This window comes from Vombatus ursinus, unplaced genomic scaffold (assembly GCF_900497805.2).
Source record: "Vombatus ursinus unplaced genomic scaffold, bare-nosed wombat genome assembly UNPS02014775.1, whole genome shotgun sequence".
NCBI lineage: Eukaryota > Metazoa > Chordata > Mammalia > Diprotodontia > Vombatidae > Vombatus > Vombatus ursinus.
This window is the reverse complement of record NW_020954553.1, coordinates 9,027,388-9,050,001: the sequence shown is the minus strand read 5'-3', so window position 1 is coordinate 9,050,001 and position 22,614 is coordinate 9,027,388. Positions and strand designations below refer to the sequence as shown.

Genomic DNA, 22,614 nt, shown 5'->3' with positions numbered 1-22,614 from the left:
GGGTGTCATGTAGAGAATTGATAAGGTTCTAACAGTGGGTTAAATGATGAGCAAATAGCCTCCTTCTTGGTGTAGGTTAGGAAGTAGGAGGGAAACCACCATAACTGATGCACAATTCATGTTTTTATGGCTAGTTTTGCTCTCAGCATGGTGGTAGTAATTAGCTAGCCATGTATGCTCAAGGAGTCAATGCTGCTGACTTTTTATGTGAAATGTGATCTCTTTAGTGTTTTTGAAACCTAAATTTACAGCTCGTAAGTGAGAATAGCAGTGTAAAAACAGCACATAGTTCTCTAGGAATCCTCCTGTGCTCAAACCCAGGCGCTGGCTTGTCCATGACCTTGTGTGCTTGCCTCTCCACACTAATGCTTGTAATTTGGAGCACGTGAGCCATTGAGAAAGTTTTTATGGACTTACTCCTGAGGAGTTGGGCATTTTGGAAAAGCCATGTATGTGTCCATAGACAAATTTGGAGTATGACTATTATTTGGTGACATGAAGGTATGGGAGGTTTTGTGGTGTAGCAGAGACTGAACTTGGAATTAAATGGGTTTTTGAATCCCCCCTTCTGCTACTTCTTAGCTATGAGGATCATGGAGGTCACCTGCTCGGACTTTGACAGAGAAGTTGAGTCTCTAGTGGTACAGGGCCTTGTCCAAAGTAATACACAGCTAATAAGTAGCAGAGCCTACATTTGAACTTGTCTCCTGATTTCCCCTCACCTAGCTGGGACTCAGTGTCTTGGGGGACAGGGTTGCCCTGTGTGATCTTTGAATCTCTTTCTAACTTTGACACCCTGTGGTTTTGTATTGGGCTAATACTTCAGGTAGAATGAGTCCCAGCTAGTGATCGTAAGGAGGACTTGAGGGCTCTGTTTTTGGGACGTCTGGTTCTCTATCAGCCTAGCACCTAAATACTATTTCTATAAAGGAGATTCTCGTTTATTATTGCTTTGAATTTCCGAGATCTAATGCCCACTTTTCTCAGTATTATTTACCTCCTCCAGAATTTCTGTTAAACACTGCTTTTTCATAATCTAGTATCTCAAACCTGCAGAGTTTCACTATTGCTGTTTCAAGTACAAGACCTATTTGCTTTGGGGAGATAGTGTCAGGCATTGGATCGCGGGAAATAACTCATTGTCTTTTCTTCCTCTTGCTCATTCCCTTGTTCCTCCTCAGTATAACGCCATCATTCTGTTATCCATATTACATTTGTGGAGTGTGGTGAAGAAGGAAATTAATATGTGCATTTCCTGTAAGTTCTGTGGCAAATGTCTACAATCTTAAACCACTTCTTTCTCTACGTGACTTCCAAAGAAGAGGTGGCTAGTAATTCAGAGCATTCAAGAGAGATCACTCTAATCCATTGCAAGGGGATGAGGGAAATGATTCTATCCCAGGTTTTTGTATTTGGTATGTGGTGGAGAATCTCATTGTGTTCAGGTAGGATTGTGAATTATTTGGCAGCTTCCAGTCTAATTTCCTGTGGCTTAGCCAAGCAGGGACATAACCCAAGTGGAAAGCAGCCTGTTAAGTGTAGTACTGTTACATGTTTTATAGACCTTGTTGGGGGAGGGGGTTAATACTGTAAACAAAAACCTGAGTTTCATCCTGGGCCTTGGGCTTAACCTCTTACATATCTCTTGTTCAGTTGTTTCAGTTGTGTCTGACTCCTTGTGACCCCATTTGGGCTTTTCTTGGTAAAGATACTGGAGTGGCTTGCTATTTCCTTCTCCAGCTCATTTTACAGATGAGGAAACTGAGGCAAACAGGGTTAAGTGACTTGCCCAGAGTCACACAGCTACTAAGTGTCTGAGGCCAGATTTGAACTCAGGAAGATGAGTATTCCTGACTCCAGGCCCAGCACTCTATCCACTGTGTCACCTAGCTGCCACAACATGTCTCTTACTGGTAGGAAAACTGAGATCTGGGCCCTTCAGCAGCTGTCAAGCCCCTTAATATAGGAGCTTGGTAACCAGATAGCAGCTACCAGACTCAAGAAAATAAGAGGTTGAAAGGAAGTTTACACTGCTTTGCTTTTTGTTTTTGATAAGAGACGTCCCAAAAACAGAGCCCTCAAGTCCTCCTTACGATCACTAGCTGGGACTCATTCTACCTGAAGTATTAACCCAATACAAAACCACAGGGTGTCAAAGTTAGAAAGAGATTCAAAGATCACACAGGGCAACCCTGTCCCCCAAGACACTGAGTCCCAGCTAGGTGAGGGGAAATCAGGAGACAAGTTCAAATGTAGGCTCTGCTACTTATTAGCTGTGTATTACTTTGGATAAGGCCCTTTACCTCTAGAGACTCAACTTCTCTGTCAAAGTCCGAGCAGGTGACCTCCATGATCCTCATAGCTAAGAAGTAGCAGAAGGGGGGACTCAAAGACCCATTTAATTCCAAGTCCCTATCTTGGGCTTTTCTCTTCTCATTTAATTAAACGAATACAGTTATACGGCCTATGGGTTTGGGTTCTGACATTGTCAAATAACAGGAAAAGAAAGCCTCTTGGTGCTCCCCAGTAGTCTGAAGGAACTAATAAAAGGTCTACACCATTGAGCTTCTCTGGTCTCTATTCTAGTGGGAACATAGAAGTTTTATGGCATTCTTCTCATTTGGAAGCACCTCTACGGACAGAGTCTTGGCCAGCATAATAAATAACCAGCCCTTTCCCTGACTCTCCTCATAGGACCACGATGGGCCTCCTGGAACATTGGTGTGTTCATCTGTATCCGATGTGCAGGAATTCACAGGAACCTCGGTGTGCACATTTCCAGGGTGAAGTCAGTCAACCTAGACCAGTGGACACAAGAGCAGATTCAGGTAATGGACACAGCCGAATTAGCACAGAGCCACAGACTTGACTGCTGGTAAGCATTCTCTTCCGGGGAGGGTGGGTCACCAAAGATGGTAGGTGAGCACAAAGGCCACAGAAGAGCCCTTCATTTGGGAACAGTAAACAAACTAAGTTGTAATTCATGTTGTGCTGTCCTAGATGAGATAGTAGATGGTTGTCAGGAATTACTGTGGCCAAATAAGGTCATCTGTGGGGTGACTTTCCAAGCTCAGTGGACACTGTCTCTTGCTGGACCCATACTCAGAAGCCTTTCCAGCTCGTCAGCAGAGCTGTGCTTCGTTTTCAGAAGCTCAAGGTTCTTCCACACCACAGTGAGCAATTGGAAAAAGACTTTAGTGGAGGAGGTGAAAAAGCGAATGCATTTTTTAAACTGCCTTTGGGTCCAAACAGACAGTACTGTTTTATCGAGGGGTTGTGATCTTGGTTGGTGGAGGGAATATTCACATGGATAAAATTACAGATCATTGATATATTGACATGATGACAGTCAAAACTTGGTTTTCTGTCTTTAACAAGCAGTATGACCAACCAGAAGCGTGTTGTTTTTGATAGAGTGGATTCGGAGTTAGGAGACATGTATCCAGGCACTGCCACTTGTAACATTGGACAAGCCTTTCTCCTCTCTGGGTCTCGGTTTTCTCTTCTGTAAAATGAGGAGCTTGAACTAGATTGTTTCTAAGGTCCTTTTTAGTTCTAAAGGCCTTTGACTCCCTTTGACCTTTATCCTCAGTCTCTTTGGGGGATAATTTGGACAACGCTAGGGGCCACACTTTACACTTTGTCTGGCTTTCTTTACAAAGGTGTGGATAAACAGTATGTTTTTGTGACTATTCCATCCTTGTGTAAAGCTTCATGCACTTATAAAGACCACTTCAGTCATGCACGTGCCCATTTTTTTCCCTGCAGACCGCCTGCTAGGGTTCGTCTTCCTGAGAGATGATCCAGAAGCCAGTAGTGACAGCATGCTTTGCTTGGGCTCATACTGCACTCTAGCCACAGAGCTGGGGTTTTAACAAACTTCCCTCAACCCTCTTTCGCCAGGTGTGTGGGAGTGTTTTCCACCTCCTTTTGGTCTGGCTGAAGTGTCAGCACCTCGGCACCAAAGGGATGGTTTGTTCAGTCTAAGTGTCCCTGTAGACTATGACAGATACAGGATGCCAGGCTCACCCTTTCCTAGGGACACTCCAAAGCCTTGGAGATAGCTGCTCTTTTAACTGGCCTCATCAATGAGATAGAAATCCAAAGCGGAGGAGGCAGGTCTTCAGTGGGACCTCTTAAGTATCATCCCTTCTGAGGAGCGTTAGGTTTCAGTGCTCTCTTTGAATTTCAGTGCATGCAAGAGATGGGGAATGGGAAGGCCAACCGACTGTATGAGGCCTACCTACCTGAAAATTTCCGGCGACCTCAGACAGACCCGTATCCTTTCTGACCTGTGACTTTGTGCACCATGAAGGCTGGTGATTCAGCATTGCTGCCTAGGACCTGACAACAGATCTTGAGTTTGGGGCAGCTATGTGGGGGCCATTCAGGGCAACTGAACTCCCCGCAGACCTCTCTGCCTGTCATCAGAAGTTTCACATGTCACGTTACTAAGGAAAGAACTCTGCCCAGAGGTTCACCTTTAAGTGAAATGATTCTAGTCAGAATTGTAGTGGGTGGTATGTGAATTCTCTCACATGGCATCGTCTCTGACCATTAATAAATCTGTGAAACCATGGAAAGAGAAATTAGTTAGCTCTTCTCTTTCTACCCTTACAGTCCAAAATGCTTTCATATGCAATCATTTCAACACATCACTTCTACGCTACCTGTGAGAGAATTAGAGCTGTTGAATAGTTTGCTTGTATGTGGGAGAGGGGAGCGGGGAACACTGAATATTGTAAAGTAGGGCATATGCTGTGTTTACCACCTGCCTTTAAAGAATGTACTTTAGAAGATTTTCCTTTTCTTCATGTGGGGAACCCTCCACCAACTCAGATCCCACCTCTGTTCTGCCTTGGTTTTGTAGGTTGGTATGACGGAGAAAATGCAATCCCTGTTGTCCACCCCTCTGGTGATGGCTCTCTCTCTGGCTGGCTAGACCATTCTTCAGAATACAGGCCCAGAATTCATGAGTGACCCTACACTCAAAGCTTTTTTGATGTAGTTAGGGCTTGCCAGAGATTGTGCTCCAATGGCCCTGCCTTCAAGAGGTTTCACATGATGAAGCATCAGACTGGGACCTTAATGGAGGCAAACTTCCATGGCAGACTGTTCACTTTAGCTATTCAAAAGGATCATGAAAAATGAGGTGCCACTAAGCTTGAATGGCTGTGATTACGGGATGGGAGGTGTGTTCCCAGAAGCTGGGCATGGGATACCACAAGGAAACGTGGGGAGACCAGGAAATGGGCCTCCTTCCTTTGGGAATGAGAACTTGTTGGGAAAAGGAAAAACAAAATGGCAAGGTGATATCATTTCTTTTTACATCTCCTGCCTTTCTCAGATCTAGTAGTCTTTTTTAATTAGCATTCACCATCCTTGTTTACTTCATCCTTAATCAGCTGCTTGCAGAGCTGTAGAAGGATTTATCAGAGATAAATACGAGAAGAAGAAGTACATGGACCGAAGCCTGGACATCAATGCCTTTAGGGTTAGTTTTATGTCTTTTTTGTAAATGAGGTCGACCCAAAAAAAGAATCTGGAAATCACCCTGTAAGAGACTCATAAACCACCAGGAAATAGCCCTTTAAATATGTCAGAAGGAGGAAGGAAGTTAAGTAGAGAAACGTGGGGCCACTTGGTGATTTGGGTGCAAGGATCATCTTCCGGAACTAGAAAGAGACTGAATTCTTTGGTTTGGTTTATACCAAGGATGATGATAGGGAAATTCCCACTCTTACATTGACTCCTTGGACCTTGGCAGGTACAAATTACCAGATCAAAGAATGGTAAAAACATAGTTAAGTTGTTCTTCAAATTAACAAAGCAAGTCCACAAGCACCTGCCATGTGCCAAGGAACTGTGCTAAGTGTTTGGGATACAAAGAAAGGTAGAAAAAAAATCTATCCTCAGATTTAATAGGAAAGACAATTGTGTGCAGACAAGACACATACAGGATAATGAAGATAATCAACGATGGGAAGGCACCAGTATTGAGAGTGATCGGGAGGGGTTTCTTTTAGAATGTAGGTCTTTAGCTGAGACTTGAAGGAAGCCAGGAGATAGAGATGTGGAGAGAGAGAGAGAGTTCCAGGCATGGAGGGCAGCCAGTGAAAATGCCCAGTTAGGAGAGGGAGTGTTTTGTTCAAAGAACAGCAGGGAGGTTCAAGCAAGCAGATCCTTACACTGAGTCAGTAAAATAAACTGCCAAGAAGGGATGGTAAACAAGAATTTTGTTCACCTGTTGGCCTAAGTATGAACCTATTATTACAAATGGCCATTATGCCATTGGACTGATGAGTGTCAAAATTTCCCCAGTGGCAGGGGAGGGTTCTAAAGGGGGACCTGGAAGCTACTAGATGATGTCTTATTTCCAAATCCAGGAGTCTTGTGAGATCTGTAGTAAACATTCAGGATCACTGAATACTTAAAGAAAGCCTGTTGGCGGGATGGTTTCATTAAGGGCAAAATCTACCTTAAGTAATCACTTAGAGCTTTTTGAGAGGATAAATATGTGCTGAATGGAAGTACTACTTGATATCATACCTATTTAAACTTTTTTTAAAAACCCTTTGACAAGGTTACATACTTTTAAGACTGTCTTTTTAAAAATTGAGTCCTTGTGAACATAGGGTTGCCCTTTACATATACAGACCTGACTCAGAAACAGGATGCCAGTCATAGTGATAGATGGAAACTTCTGTAGATTGAGAAATGGAAAGAATGGGTTTCTTCAGAGATAGAAACAAGGACCATTCTTACTTACAGTTCAATGCAGTTCAACAGACTAACAGCTCAGTGTAGTCAAGGAATTGTGTAAGATGACAAAGATGAAAAACTACACAGTGCCTGCCCTCAAGGAGCTCACACTCTAATGGGAGGCATATGACCTACACAGAAATAAATATGATACAAAGAAAAATGTGCCAGGAGCAAAAGAGAGCCAGGCAAAGTGTTCTGAGAAATTTGAGAAAGATCCCTTTCCCTTGAAGGGGAATGGGGAGACAATGCTTCATGGAGGAATTAGCAGCACATAAGTTGGTGTTTGAAGAAAACAAGAACCATAACCAGCTAGAGGGGGACAGAACGTCATGTGACTACTTCACATTCAGTCCAGTCCAGTTCAAGAAACTGCATGTGCAAAGGTGTGGACATAGGAAGGGACAGCACAAGAATGGGGGAAAGGGAAGGAAAAGAGTATTTTCCCTAGACTGTATAAAGCAGAGTCATGACAGATAGAAGCTAAGTGGGTTCATTGGAACCAAATTGTTTTTACAATTGAATACCAGGGTCAGGAATTTAAACTTTTATAGGGAAAGGGACTGAATCTGATTTCATTGGTCTAGAGAACTTTCATGTGAGGAAACCCAATTTGCTAATAAAGATCAGCATCTTTGAAGCTTGCAGTCTTAGAGAATTGTCTGGAGCCTTAAGAGGTTTAGTTATAACTTGCCCATTATGTTCCAGAGATGGGGTTTGAACCCAGTTCTTCCTGGCTTCACGGTCAGCTTTATATCCACTGTACCATGCTGCTTCTCATGGTAAACTTTTATACTCTTCCTAAGAGATCTGCAGGAGGGAATAGACAGTTAATCCAGGTTGTGAATGATACCAAATCCTGTCAGGTAGTGAGAAGTTCAGGCAACGGGAATTCGAGATCCTCGAAGATCTTGCTAGCCTAGGTTGAATGGGAAGTAGAGTAATAGATGAGTTTCAGTGTAGGTGATGTTTTGGGGGAAAGAACCCGAAGTTCAATCATAGGTTGATGTGTTCAGAGCCATCAGTAGTGGCTCTGACAGTCATTGCACATTGTTGCTTGAAGATATCTACCCATTCTTTTTGTATGACAATAAAGCCATCACTAAGAAGGGTATTGTGTCTACATCTGGAATAATGTTCTTTTTTTCTGGTCACTATACCACAGTGCCATGGAACTAAAAGATCACTGGCTTTTGAAATCCAAAAGATCTAGGCTTGAATCCAGGGAGTTCCTCAGCTCAGCTCACTACCTCTGTGACTCTGAGCAAGGCACGTCCCTTCTCTGGGGCTCAGTTTCTTCATCTCTAAAATGAAAGTTAGATTAGAAGATCTTTTTTTTTTTTTGGCTAGGCAATGGCTTAAGTGACTTGCCCAGGGTCACACAGCTAGTAAGTGTCAAGTGTCTGAGGCCGATTTTGAACTCAGGTACTCCTGACTCCAGAGCCAGTACTCTATCCACTGTGCCACCTAGCTGCCCCGAGATTAGAAGATCTTAAAGGACACTTCCAGCTCTAAAAGTCATATGATCCTAAGTCTTTTAAGGGGGAAAAGGGGACTATTATACGAAGATAGAGTAAAAAGCTTAATAATCTTTAGTGGGAAAAGATGACATCAGGCTCAGGTGAAACATGGGCACAACCAATCAGGTAGCAGAGCTCTCAGAGGCTGTCTAATCCAATCTGTATCTGAGCAAATGTGTAAGATCATAAATCAATCCAGGAATATTTGAGGGGGGTGTGAATTAAGGACACAGAAGTCCAACTTCAGCATTCTAAGTAGTAACCTTGGTACCCCCAAGAGTTGGTATCGGTGAGAAGAGATTTGTTTTTTAACTCATGGATGACAGATACATTATGATGATAGCTCACATTTTTATGGCTCCTTGAGATTTCCATGACCCTTTCCCTGTAATGATCCTCAGAGGCAGGTAGTGTAAATCCTTCCATCTCCATTTTACACACGAGGAAAGTGATGCTTCTGAGGGCACAGAGCTGGTAAAGTATTGGAGCCAGGATTTGAACTCATGTCTCTGGACTCCAAGTTGAGCTCTCTTTTGACTACACGATTCCGCCTCTCATTTTAGGTTACTAAGAGAAACTCATCTATCTGTGGGCGTGCCCCATTTCTGTCATATGAGCTATATGTTGGTGTCTCGAGACAAAATGCCTGGCAGGATATGCTGCAGCTCCAAGCTAAGTGGCATCTGCGTAGAATTGTGGGGCCTCCGAGCAGTTCTCCATTACTGAGTTTTAACGCTTGAAGTTGTCACCAAATAAAATGACTCAAATCTCTGTGGGTCCTTATGTGTTCTTCTGCTTTGTTAAATCCTTCCCAGAAAGAAAAAGATGACAAGTGGAAAAAGAGCAATGAGCCAGCTCAAGAGAAGAAAGTAGAGCCTGTGATTTTTGAGAAAGTCAAAATGGTGAGTTGGAGTGGGAGAGCTTCCCCAGGGACCCTTGGCCTCCCTTTTCTCCTCAGTCCTAGGGGGCTCTGCTCTGCAGGGTTTCTCTTGGGACCAGGTGGGAACTTTGACGCTCCATAAACAAGAGGTCCATTCCGTGCTTGGCTGTGTGTCTCTGGAGCATGATCCTCAGTGTTGGGTGAAAATGCTTTCCAACCCTCAGGCACTTGGTTTGCCCCCTGTTCCCTGCACCCTCCATCAGCCCTTCCTGACTTTTGTTCTCTTGTGGTCCCAAACTGCCTCTTTCTCTCTTGATTTTCCTGGGCTTAGAGACGACCTGTCTTGGTTTTCAGTGTGCCTCCCATGGTGCTAGAGAGTCCTTCCCTTTTCCTGAGGTGTAGCCAAACCAGCAAAGTTTTGTCACTTTAGGTTTACACTTGTGGACACCAGTCTGATTACATGCTCCTTTCTTGCTGGCAGTGTTAAATGTTACTTTCTATTGTCTCCTGTCAGTAGCTCTGAATAATAGTAACCTTGGTCCAAGAGCATTTGTTATTTTTTTATGATACATTGAAAAGAATTCTTTGAAAAATCAGCTGTTTCATTTCTTTAATAATATTGTGTTTTTCAATTTAGCCTCAGAAGAAGGAAGACCTGCAGCTACCTCGAAAAAGCTCCCCCAAAGCAATTGAGCCTGTCATGGACTTGTTGGGCCTTGGTGAGGGTTATGACTTCCCTTTCTGTCCTGGTCTAAAAGGGCTGCTTTTGTGCTTCTTTGAAGAGTCATCGGGGCCCTGGGGCTGCTGGGGCTGCTTTTCTTTCCTGGGTTTGCTGCCATACCTTAACTCACCTCAGGTGTATTCAGTGCCTACATGCCCTGTGCTGGGGGAATAGAGATCAAGATGGCACAGACCCTTTTGTCAAGGAGCTTGCAAGATCCCAGAGGGAATACCATACACATGCATATGATGCCAGGGAAAATGAGAAAGGCAAAGAGAAATTTTGGGAAAAGGGTGTTTAGGAATATGAGGAGGGAGGCCCCCCTCCCCCCAGTGTGTAGCTGGGAGAGTAGGGGGAGGTTTCATGGACCATGGAGCTCTTGAAAATGAATGCTGTAGAAATCTTTGACAAGCTCTGTCCCCATCCCCTCACCTTCTCACCTCACCTCAGGAGACAGTTGGAACTCCTCAGTACATGTAGTGACACAATATTCAGGCCTCACTGAAATATCCATCTATACATGTCTCTGCCCCATAATTCAGTTCCACCCGTACCCCATCAGATCTGTAGGCCCTCGGGATGGAGAGGCAAGAGAAAGGCAAGGAGAATGTGGAGTGGAGAACTGGGTTACCGGAGAGGTAGGGGGCAGAGAACACCAAGTTAGGAAGTCTGAATGTTACCCAAGTCAGTCACAGTCCCCTCCTAGGATTCAAGACTTCACTAACAATAGTTAACTCCCTTGCAGCACCTGGGCTGGGAGTCAGGCTTATCCTTTAACCTCATTATGCTTCCAGGATCAGTATGATGGTGTCTTTGGGCTTTGTTAGGCCCCATACAGATGCAGATCATAAGCTTTCTGCCCCTTAGGAATCAGTTTCATGAGTTGTTGGGGGAAAATGAATCACCTGGTGACCACCTGTGATGATCCTGTGCACACTTAGTCATGCTGCCCTTTAGGTCACAGATACACAACCTTTCCAGGTTGGATGAAGTGGCAAGAGCTTTTGTTCAATCTCCAGAACCCAGGGTCATCTCCCAACAGTGATGAAGCATCCCAGGAAGATGGCATTGGGAGTGTTGCCCTCCACTTAGCATCACAAACAAGTGGTCAGTGTTAGCATGTGCTTATGTTTTTGAGACTTGTGTCCTCTCCTTCCAGATGCTCCTGTGGCCTCTTACAGCATCACAAACAGCAAGACCAGTAACACCCTAGAAAAGGATCTAGATCTCTTGGCCTCAGTTCCATCATCTTCTCTCTCGGACTCTAGAAAAGTGAGACTTGTGAATCTCAGGCTTGAAGCAAGTGCTGGGAGGGCAGTATTTAAGACTTTAAAACATTAAGTCTTTGGATGGGGTTTGCTGCCTTATTCCTTAATTGACTTTACCTGACCAGTTATCTCTTCTGTGTCCTTCTCATCCACCAATGGCTTCTTGGTTTTGTTTGTCTCTTGCTTGGAAAGGAAGGGTCCTCCAATGGGTTTCTCATTAAGTTTATGTAAAGCTGTGCAGGCTGACTGGGTTACTGTTCCCTTTCTATGATTATCTTCTTGGGGGAGGAGGGGAATTGGGGGAAGCATAAAAAGCTGTCCAGAAGAGCCCATCAGGCAGATAGCTTCAGGTTTATAAATGGTTAAGAAAAATGACCCCTATCTCTGGAAACTTGAACCTTAAGCTATGAGCTGTTATAGCAAATGTCATTACTGATGTCTGGGATGGGAAGGTAGATTGAGTTTGTGGCCCCTTCTTATTCTCCCTTCCCTCTTTGCTCCAAGGTTGTAGGATCCATGCCAACTGCAGGGAATGCCAGCTCTGTTCCTGAAAATCTGAACCTGTTTCCTGAACCAGGGAGCAAAGCAGAAGAATCGGGCAAGAAGCAGCTCTCTAAAGACTCTATCCTCTCACTTTATGGATCACAAACTCCTCAGATGCCTGCTCAAGGTAAATTTCATAGGGAAGGGAGCTTATTGGGCATTTGCAATGTTAAAGGATAGACATGTGGGGCTAATAGATAAGGGACTAATCTAGAAGTTGGAAGGGTTCTTGCTGCTGGTACAGCCTTAGGTACTTCTGAGCATCCTATCCTAAGTGTACCTGTTTGACCCTTCCTGAGAAGCCACAAAGTATCAGCAGGCAGATAGATGCCAATTTAACAGCTGCCGTTCTTCCAATTCAGTGCAATAAGAGATAGGGATCAGTCATGGGTCAGAGCCACCCAAAGAGGAAGGAAGGTGCTGAGGTGCTGGGCTTGGCCTTAGAAAGGAGGTAGCCATAGAGAGACTTAACTAGTCGTAAGCCTGGATTAGTGTCCCAATCTTTCATACTGAGTCAGGGTGTCCACTCAGACCAAGCTGAGCATTAAAGTCCGTGTGGATAGACTCATAGCAAGCTTCTTACACTGGGAGATATTTAGGTATGAAGGTAAACTAGAAGCCAGGCTGACCCATTAAAAAGTCCTACAGATTAAGGTGTAGCTTTGTTCCTGCCTCCGTTCTCAGATGGGCCCCCTTGAGAACCTTCTTAGTGTCTTTCAGACCTCTTTCTCCCAAGACACATCCAGACACAGGTCTCTTGTCATTGCCTTCTCGCTCCTTCTGTACCCTGTCCCTGCCCCCTGGGGTTGTAGCTCCCTAAGAACAGATAGTGTCGTTTTTCATCTCTGAATCCACCTTACACGGTGGCTTCTGCCTTTTTTTTTTTTTTTTTTTTTCTTTGGATCCAGACATCTGATTTCATCAGGGTAGAGGAACTCTCAGTGTGGAAATGTTCTCCACTGGCGTCAATCAGCAATTTATCTGTAACTTATCGCCTGGGCCCTGAGAGGTTAAGTGTTTGTCCAAGGTCTTATAGCCAGTATGTGTCAGATTGTCAGAGATGGAACTTGAACCTTCTTCCTTCCTGATTCCAAAGTCGGAAGACCTGGAGTAAAATCTTCCTTTACTCTTTACCACCTTTGTACCCTTTAGCAAAGCTCCTCCTCTCTCATCTGTTTCCTCATCTGTAAAAGGAAAGTATTGACCTGGTTGATCTTGAAGGTCTCTTCCAATTTGGCCATTCCCTGGTCCTGACATTTTTAAGAACCCTGACCAAAGAGTGCAGCTGAGTATGGGAGCCTGGGTAGAGTGCAGGGGAAGAGCATGCTCCCTTCATGAAGATGAAAGGCTCCTTGGGGGAGGTGAGATCTGAGCCGATTGGTGAAGCAAAGAAATCTGAAACAGCAGAGGAGGAAAGGGTCCCAAAGGGAGGCAGCCCTGGGGGAGGTAAGGAGCAAGCCAGACGAGAGACAGCCAGCAGCTTAGCTTTTTGAAAACTCTGGCAAAGTCACATCCCTCTCATAAGCCTCAATTTGTTTACTTGTAAAATGGGGGTAGTAATTCTTGAGTTGCTGACCTCCCACAGTCACTGTGAGGAAAATACTACATTTGAAAGTGCCCTAAAAAGGAGAGCTGCTGTTAACCTGCTGTTAACCACCATTTAAAGGAGCTCAGGGTAGGGCAGGAGAAACAGGACTGGTGTGGGCATCTGGATACCTGAGCCTGAGGCCCAGCTTTCATGTGATGTAATGGGGGAATGTGGCATGTCTCCGATCTCACCTGGTGGTTGTGACTACAGTAATGGTATGAGCGTCTTAGGGAAGAAAGTCTATGTCAGGCTGTCTTGAGGACACTATTGAGAAGACTGGAGGGGGTTAGCTGTCAAACCTGACTTGCTTCTAGGCCCTCTCCCAGCTCCCTAATAAATGTGCATATGCTCTCTTGGCAGCGATGTTCATGGCGCCAGCTCAGATGGCCTACCCTGCAGCCTACCCCAGCTTTCCTGGTGTCCCCCCTACTGGTACCATGATGGGAGGGATGATGCCCCCACCAGTGGGCATGCTTGCCCAACCTGCAGCTGCTGGGATGGTGGCCCCTGTAGCCATTCCACCAGGCTACGTAGGTGGCATGCAGGCCACGGTGATGGGTGTCCCCAATGGCTTGATGGCTGCCCAGCAGGCTGGCTACGTCACAGGCATGGCGGCCATGCCCCAGACAATGTACGGCATTCCACCAGCACAGCAGCTGCAATGGAACTTGGCTCAGGTGAGACTTGGCCTTCTTTGGAGGCTGTCACTCCATCGCACTCTGTGATGCCTCCTTCTTTTCCTGTTCTCTTCCTCTGACCAGAGGAATCCTTTGTATGCTCTTTTCCTAGAAGGTCTGCAGTCTCATAAGGTAAGTTCTCCTGTCCCTTCCTGCTCTAAGTCTAGGATCCTGAGGAAGGCAAGCCTGGAGGAGGGATGAGATCGCTGCCTTCAAGTACTGAAAAGCTGTCATGGGGAAGCAGGATGATACTCATTCTGCCTGGCTTCAGAGGGAAGAACTAGGGCCAGTGAGGGAAAGTTGCAGACAGGCAAGTCTCAGCTCTTTTTTAAGGAAAATCTTTTTTTTTTTTTTTTTTTTAGAAGGAAAATCTTTTTAACAGTGAGAGCTGTCCAGGAGTGGCCTGGGCTGGCCTTGGAACTAGGGAGCCCTTGGTTAGTGGTAACCACTTGTCAGGGTGGTATAGAGAGTTGTTTCCTCTTCACCTATACATTGGACTAGGTGCCTTTTGAGCTCAGTTCCTTTTAACTCTTAGAATTTGTAGTCTTAGAAGAACAGAGCCTTCTGGGTATTTAATTTTTTATTAGAAATGTAGCAGCATTCAAGAAATGTCAGTAGAGTATTGGGAAAATCAAATATTGACTTAGTTATTTATATTTGATTCCATTCTGTAATTAATTCTATCTGTAACACCTTGAGCCATGTTTCTTTGAGTTAAGTTTAGAAGTTCATGGATCCAGAAGTTAAGTTTAAAAGTTGTTTCCCTACAGATCACTTTAACTGAAAGAAAACTATTGTTTCTGTACCACTAGTTGTCTTTGTACAATTAGAAGAAATCTGTTCTCCCTGAAGGGTGCAGGTGGTTGCCTGGGAGTCTGGTCTGTTATAACAGTGTGGCACTTGCTAGCCATGCAGGTGGATACCCCAGTGAGCTTTCCCTAGCAACAAGATGGAAGGAGAGGTTGTTGCTAGCTGTGCATTCCAGACTTCCATCCAGTCATAATGTTTTTCATCATCTCTGACACTTCAGGTTCCCATCTGTGATGTTTCCTGTTCTTTGTTCTGTTGTATTTCCCAAAATTGTATGAAGGCTAGTAACCCCCACCTCATGGTCTTTTAGGCTTACTGAGGAGTCGAGAGACCCATTTTATTGGTAATTGCTAGGCTTCCCAATAAATTGAACAAACTTGAAACTTTGTGCTTCGGTTTATCTTAATTTCAGTTGCAACAGTATGAAATTAAACCCTGTGTCACAAACCTAAGCTATTTCTATTTTTTACTAATTATATGATATAAACATAAAATAATTAATTTGTTTTTTCTGTTCCCCTTTTCATTCACTTCTGTCTCCGGACTTAGAACCAGCAAAGGCAACAAAACTTTCTTTTATATTATTTTATGTATGTGTTCTGACTCTGTTTTCCTCTTTGCATCACTTTATGAGCATTTCCATATTTCTTTGCATTTATTTTTTTTTATAACACAGTGATATTCAGTTACATTGCTATATCACAATTTAATCAGCCATTTATCAAACACTGCACATGTAGGTCATTTCTAATTTCTTGCTATTATTAATACTGCAAAGTATTTTTGTACAGGTAAGTCTTTTTAGTAATGTCCTTAGGCTATATTAACAGAGGCCGCATTATCCAGCAAGATGAATTAGACTCAGGAAACATTGAGTATGTACATCTTCCTTTTATAATTTCCTGCCTAGTTCTGCTGCCAAACACCAATCTCCCTAATTAGTGAAGGGCAAAAGTGTTTCTTTTCCACCAAGAATCATCTCTTGGATTCCCTTGGATTCCCTTTCTGCCAGAAGGCAATGGCTGGACAGCCAAAGATCTAGTGGAAGGAGCACTGGACTTGGAGAGAGAATACTTGGATTTTAATCCTGACTCTGCTGTTGGCCATTTTTTTTTTATCTTGGACTTTGTTCTCTAAAATTTTGGGGGGTTAGGCTAGAAGGTCCTCTTTGGTTATGGATATCCTGTGAGCCTATAAACCTTTTGTCTAATCACCTGAATTCAGCCTTTTCCTTCTGTCTGATTCTCTATGCTTTCTTCCTTTATGCTTTTTGTTCCCCAGTAAAAGCCGCTTGAGTAGCCCTCTTTGGGCTTTCAAAGAAAGCAACAGTTTCTTTTTTGGGTTTGTCCCCATGCCTCCCAATGAGTCAAATAGTAGCTTTCTCACTGTCCTAAGCAGCAATAGCCTAGCCTGGTCCACAACTTTTCCAGAACTCACTCAAAGAACTCTTCTTGCTATCTTGTTAATTTTCTCTTGTATACTCTTTTTGAAGGACATTGGGGTTGTGCTCCACCTCCCTGCTTTGTAATCATGGCACCCTGGAAACATTCTGGTTTCTTCCTTCCCTCTCGCCTGTTCTAAATGGACTGATTCTAGTCTTTTGCATACGTAGACTCCACAAGCAGGCATCTGGCCTGCAGCAGCGCCGGGTGTTGGAAAAGACACAGACCAGGCTGGAGATGTTCCCCCTCATAAGGAAGTACCAGTAACTCTCTCAATTTAAGACCACACTTAGAGATTGGATAAGGGCTGCAGGGAAGGGACTTACCATGGAAGTGCCTTTAGTTACTTACGTGCTGATCCTTGCCAACAATCTCTGACTTCCTGAGCCTCGGGATCTTGGCAGTCAGCTCGCAGTAGAACTTGTCATCTTAGGATGTGATAGGATTGGGGGCTGCCATATCTGAAAGACAAGTAATGCATTGAAAAAACATAACCCAACTCAGCTCTGGCCTTGAGGTCAGGAGATCTGAGCTTCACTCCTTTGCTTAGTGTCCCTGGGCTCTTCCTTAGCCTTTCTGAGCCTGAGTTTCTTCGTCTGTAAAACCACAGAATCCAAATTGATCCCAGAGGCTGCCAAGTCTAACCTACAACTGAATGAGCTGCCCCTCTACAACTTACCCAACGAGTGGTCACATCCAGTTTTTGCTTGAAGACCTCCGTGGGGGAGAAACCACTACTTCCTGAGGCAAACTAGAATAAGCTGTATTGGTCTCTGGAATTTCCACCCTCTGGAATCAAGCAGAACAAAAATGTTCTAGCTTCCACAGGACAGCTTGTTAAGTACTTGAATATATCTGTCATGTATTCCTTCCAAGTCTTCTTTTCCCCAGGCTAGGCATTCCAGGTTGCTTCAGCTGCACTTAATGTGGCACAGAAATCCATGCCCTTCAGTTTTTTGGTTGCCTTCCTGGATCTCCTCCAGCACGTCAATGTCCTTCCTAAGATATGGTGGCCAGGGCCGAACATATTACTGCAGATGTCATCTAACCAATGCAGAGGATAGTGGAACTATCACTTTCTTTATCCTAGGCACAATGCCTCTTTTTAATGCAGCCTGAGATTGCTTTCTGTTTTTTGCCTGTTGTATCATATTGTTGACTTGAAGTCCACCAAAACCTTCAGATCACTTCCTCCATCTTGTACTTGGGAAGTTGATTTTTTTTTCAATCCAAGTGTAAGATTTGGTGTTTATTCCTATTAAATTTCATCATTTAGCCCAGTGTTCCAAGCCTGTTGAAATCTTTTTGAATCCTAACAGAGTGATCTGTTTGTTAGCTATTCCTTCCAGGTTTGTGTTTTCAAATTAGCAGGTGTATGCTGTGACTTTATGCTAGTCATTGATAAAAATGTTACATAGCATAAAGTCAAACAGATCATTTGGGCTGTCCTTTGGAGACCCTCAAAGCTGTCATCAGATTATGACCTGTTCTTTTTTCTAACTTACTTTTTAAATTAATAAGCATTCACCTTTTCTTCTAATATTTTTCCTCACCCCCTTCCTAAAAAAAGGAAGAAAAGCAAAACCTTTGTTAACAAATATGCATAGTCAAGAAAAACAAATTCCCCCCCTTAGCCATGTCCAGCAATTCATGTCTTATGAGTCTTTAGTGCCCCGCTTCTCTGTCAGGAGGAGGGTGACATGCTACATCACCAGTCTTCTGGAGTCACAGTTGGTCACTGCATTGATGAGCATTCTTAAAGTCATTCAAAGTTATTTGTCTTTACATTGTTGTTGTCCTTGTATAAGTGGTTTTGTTGGTTCATACTTCATTCTGCATCAATCATTTTGAGTTTTCTCAGGTTTCTGTGACCCATTTTTAATGAGGCTATACTGGCTCCTTGCAATCACAATCAATAACCTTTGTTAGATGTTCATTAACCATCATTTTAATAACATGTTTTAGAATTTTTCCAGAAATCAAAGCAAAACTTACTGGCCATATAGTTTGCAAGCTTTAGTGCGTCTTCCCTCTTCTTGGAAGTTGGGACATTATTTTCCCTTCTTCAGTTGTTCAGACTGTTCCAGATAGCTCATCAATCATATCACTGCTATGCTATGTAGTTTGTCTAGGTCGAGTGTCTTGAACTTATCAAGACTAGCTGGGTGCTTTCTTAATATCTCCTTGACCATTTTGGATGTCAACCCCCTATCAGCCACTTTGAAAACAGAAGCAAACAGAAATTTGCTCTCCCCAAATCTAGAATGCATTTTAGATTCTTCCTGAATTTCCTCCCTATCACAAGTTCTAAGTTAATTTGTTCTTTTCCTAATGTTCCCATCTTTTCCATCCCAGGACATTTTTGATGAGAATCAGACCAAGAATAGTAGTTCTCTTTGTTGGTTTCTTAGACCTGTTTGGAGGAGGAAGATATCATTAAAGCAGTTCAGAATATTATTATTTACTCTGCTTTTGGAAGAGAGAGCTCTCCAGCACTAATTGAAGTCTGCCATCATTGCTTTAATCAAGCCTTTATGCTAGCTTGTGATTTTTCCCAAACTCCACAGATTTCCTTTGTACCCAGGTGGTTTCTAGTATGGTCCTATGCCCAGCTCACTTCTGTTTTTGTCTACCTTGATTTCTGACACATTTCCCACCTTTTTTTTTGCTGGATTTACTTAATATGCAGTGCTCTTCTGCCCCCGTTTTTTGCCTGTCTCTTGAATAAGACCATATATATGCATGAGTCCAGTGCTAGGGTCAGTGATACCTGTGAAGTCAAATTTGCTTCTGTATTCGGGTCTCTACTTCTTGTATTCTTTGCAAATTTGTGTATCAGTACTGGAGGCCAAGAGTGCGATTGGCTCCTTTCTTGGATGTTGTTTCTTGTGAACTTCTAGATTTCTCTGCTGGGCTTGTTCTGTTCTCTTGGTAGATGTACAAAGGCAGTTATCCCCATGGCTCTTTTTTGTTCATTCGTTTGTTTGTTTAAAGTCCTTTTTATTAGATTTGCAAGCCTCTAAGAACTTAGATTTTTACTGGCCCTTGTTAGGTCCACTCCTTTCCTGACTAGGAACCTGTCATTCCCATATTTCAAGCCATGGAAATCTAAATTCTCTTTTCGCATGCCATTCTTCTTAACCACTTCTTTGCTCTCCAAGACTCTTTCTTTTCTGAATCTCATGCTTTCAGGCAGAAGTGATGAAAACACCATCTGTGTCCCAAGATCTTCAGTTTCTTGCCAAAGATTCCTAGTCTTTAAGAATGCTTTCTAGGTTCTTTCCAGTAGTTTCATTTGTGCATATATAAATCACCAGAAATATAGGTATTGTCATTTAGTTGTCATCTATAGTATCTCCTCTACCTAATTTATAGGATTTTTATGAGGAAATCACTTTGCTAACTTTAAAGCACTCTAAAAATAGGAATTATTAAAATAATATACTTCAGCATTCAAGAATCTCTATAATTTCATCCATGTAGGTACTCACCTACCCACCCAAGTCACAATTCCTCTACAAATAAACTGTCTTGGAAGATTGCTGTGACATCATTACTCTGCAGCCAAATTAGTGACTTGGGCCTTTTAATTCAGCTCAGCTGGTCCTCAGATGACAGACACGTCCATCACAGAATCAGTGCTCACAGCCTTCCCCCGAGTATAGTAGCTGCCAGAGTCGGTGCTTCCTTGTCATAATCTTTGAGGACTGCCCACTGCAAGGAGCATGTATCATTCCAATTTCTGTATTGTTTTAAGGTTTACAAAGTGTTTTCCACACAACCCTGTGAGGTAGGTAGTATATTTTCCCCATTATACTGATGAAGAAGTGGAATCTCAAGAGAGGCTAATCAGTCTTAACCCATGGCCACGCCGCTTGTGTCTGGGAGATTCTTCATCCACAAGGTCTTGGGCTGGTCCTCTAGCTTCATGCTGTATTTTAAACTTTTTTCCTTAGACCTACCGCAAGCTGCAGATTCCCTTAGCATAAAGCTAGGGGCCCCTTCTTTGCATGAATTGGCTCATGCTTGTTCCTTACCATCAGGGCTTGAAAACATCCTCTCTCCCTTCCAGATGACCCAGCAGATGGCCGGAATGAACTTCTATGGCACCAATGGCATGATGAGCTATGGACAGTCGATGGGCGGTGGGAATGGCCAGGCAGCCAATCAGACGCTCAGTACTCAGATGTGGAAATAAAAGCGGAGCACCTGCATTGTTACCACTTCTTTTCCCAAAACCTCCCTGCTCTCCCTTCTCCCTGCTTCCCTCTCTACCTCTTCCTGTTTTGTTTGGAAACTGCTCTAGGAGACACACAGGGTTTGGCCTCCCATCCAGCCTGATGACTTCGCCCCCCCCCCCCCCCCGTACCCGAGACCTGCTTTCTGCTGTCCATGCCCCACATGATCCTTAGAGCCTCGGTGTGCATCCCTTCTTGAGGAGGCAGCAGAGCGCACAATAGCACCACTGGATTGCACACACCCAGAGCCCTTTTCCTTACAGGAGAGGAGGCAGCTTCTGCCCCCACAGCCTCTGAGAGAGGTTTGTGGGGGCTGTTCAGGCACTGAGGGAGAGGGTTAAAGGCCCCTCTGTATCACCCATATGTCTTTTTTTTTTAAGTTTGCTTTTGGGTGGGTGGGGAGGGATGAGAGGAGTGCTGGCTAGAGAAGGGGATTGTAATCAAACTCCAATCATGGATCTTTGTGAAGGGGGGTTACCAGGCTCAGGCTGAGCCAGAGCCCCTCCAAGGGAGGGAGAGCCAAGGTCATTCTGCTCTGTTCCAAGCAGTCTTCCATCTGTGGCTTTAGTCCTTGTCATTGGACCCGAAGTCACTGTGAGGCTCTGCTGCCTGGAGATGGGCCTCATGCACACATGGTGAGAACGGGAAGCTTGCCCTTCTTATGAATGGCTTTTTATTGTTTGTTTTCCCATCCAAACTGGAGGGTGGTGGTTTAAAAACAAAATAAAAAGTTTTAGATTAATAAACTAACAGAAGAGTTAATTTATCGGCAGCTAAGAGCTATTGCCGGTTTTTTTTTCTTACAATTTTAAAAATGTGTTATCTGCCATCCTAATAATGCCTCCCTGCCTTCCTCTCCCTCTCCCTGCAGTCCTGTTTGTTCTGGGGTAGCCCTGGCACCTCTGTTTCTTGCATATTTTACACTGTGCATGAGGCAGAGACCCCAGGCAGCTTTCCTGTCAATCACCATTCACCTCACTAGGAAATCAAAACAAAAAAATTTTGCTTAAAATATTTCATTTGCGTGAACCAAAATTTTTGGTTGGCTTTCTCCTGTGTATATGTAAATTCCTTAATAAATATTGCAGTGAGATGCTGTGTGTTTGACCATACGTGTGTATATGTGAGAGATAAAGAGAAGGTTCTAGAGTAGAGGGCACTGTGGACCACCACAAATCATGGCCTTTGGACACTTGGCTTCTAGGCAATGCCTGACTTTTGTGGGCCAGTGAGCAGCTTTTGGTTACTGGAGGAGAAATCTTGGGGAGATCATGGCTGAGGCTAAAGGGGAGCCCTGGAAATCAATATCTCCACTTCCCTAGTCTCCAGTGCCTTTAGGTATTTGGTTAGCTCAATCACCAACGGCCAAGACCATAAACAGGGTGCTAGAAAGGCTATCTTGACATACAAGGTTTGGGATAGAAGGGTGGCTCCATAATCTGCATATTGGAACTCAAAATCAGACCTCCCTTTCTTGGCCACCAGTCTTAGGAGGAATTAGAACCAAGCGCAGAGCTGTTGTGTGAGAATCTGGGCCTAGCACATAAATCCTTGAGATAGGAACCACAGCGGGGGCATAAACAGGGCTCCAGTCCACCTACCCCAATACTAAAGTGTTAGACCAGTCATCAGTTCTCTCTCTCAGAGCCAGGCTGCTAGGGGCCACTGTGCCACTAGGGGTCACCAGGACTATTTTCTTAAAGCACGAGGAAGGAGTACTGGGACATTAGCTGGGATTTTTCAATTCTTAGATCAGCCGTGAAATCAAGGAGTGACTGGATCTAAAAGAATTTGTATCATTTGACCATAACCTTTGCTCTCTTCTACTTTGAGGGGGTGCTTTCTGAGGGCAAACCTGGGAGTCCAAAAATCTACTGAGTAGTTGTGTGTCTTTGGGCAAATTGCTTCTCCTCTGAGCCTTGGGTAACCTTATAATTTTATATGTGTAAAGTAGGAAGACTACCTGCACCCTACCTCATAGGAGGGCCTTGTAAATTATCAAATACTGTAGAAGGGGGAGCCATTTGGGGACTGGTTTTCCTGTGAGAATTTGCACATGGAAAGGCTGAAGGGCCAGCTGCAGAGCCCCAAGATGGCAGCCATGAATAAAGTACCAAAGGGCATTGTTTTGTCAGAGGTGCAGCAATGTGAAGGCTAAAGGACAG

General features: G+C 43.9%; 1 protein-coding gene across 2 annotated transcripts in view; it reads left to right on the top strand.

The window, feature by feature from the left end:
* The window catches only part of SMAP2 (small ArfGAP2), a 59,136-nt gene extending 37,587 nt beyond the window's left edge, over nucleotides 1-21,549 (top strand). Inside the window, exons 2-10 of one of the 2 annotated variants that reach the window (XM_027864523.1) lie at nucleotides 2,695-2,828; nucleotides 4,193-4,278; nucleotides 5,416-5,494; nucleotides 9,098-9,184; nucleotides 9,800-9,881; nucleotides 11,043-11,155; nucleotides 11,656-11,821; nucleotides 13,643-13,959; nucleotides 20,284-21,549. In XM_027864523.1, coding sequence (XP_027720324.1) covers nucleotides 2,695-2,828; nucleotides 4,193-4,278; nucleotides 5,416-5,494; nucleotides 9,098-9,184; nucleotides 9,800-9,881; nucleotides 11,043-11,155; nucleotides 11,656-11,821; nucleotides 13,643-13,959; nucleotides 20,284-20,409 — 1,190 coding nt within the window. In that variant the 3' untranslated portion in view covers nucleotides 20,410-21,549. The remainder of the gene's footprint in view (nucleotides 1-2,694; nucleotides 2,829-4,192; nucleotides 4,279-5,415; nucleotides 5,495-9,097; nucleotides 9,185-9,799; nucleotides 9,882-11,042; nucleotides 11,156-11,655; nucleotides 11,822-13,642; nucleotides 13,960-20,283) is intronic. The other variant, XM_027864524.1, reaches the window with a different exon arrangement.
* The last annotated feature ends 1,065 nt before the right edge of the window (nucleotides 21,550-22,614 follow it).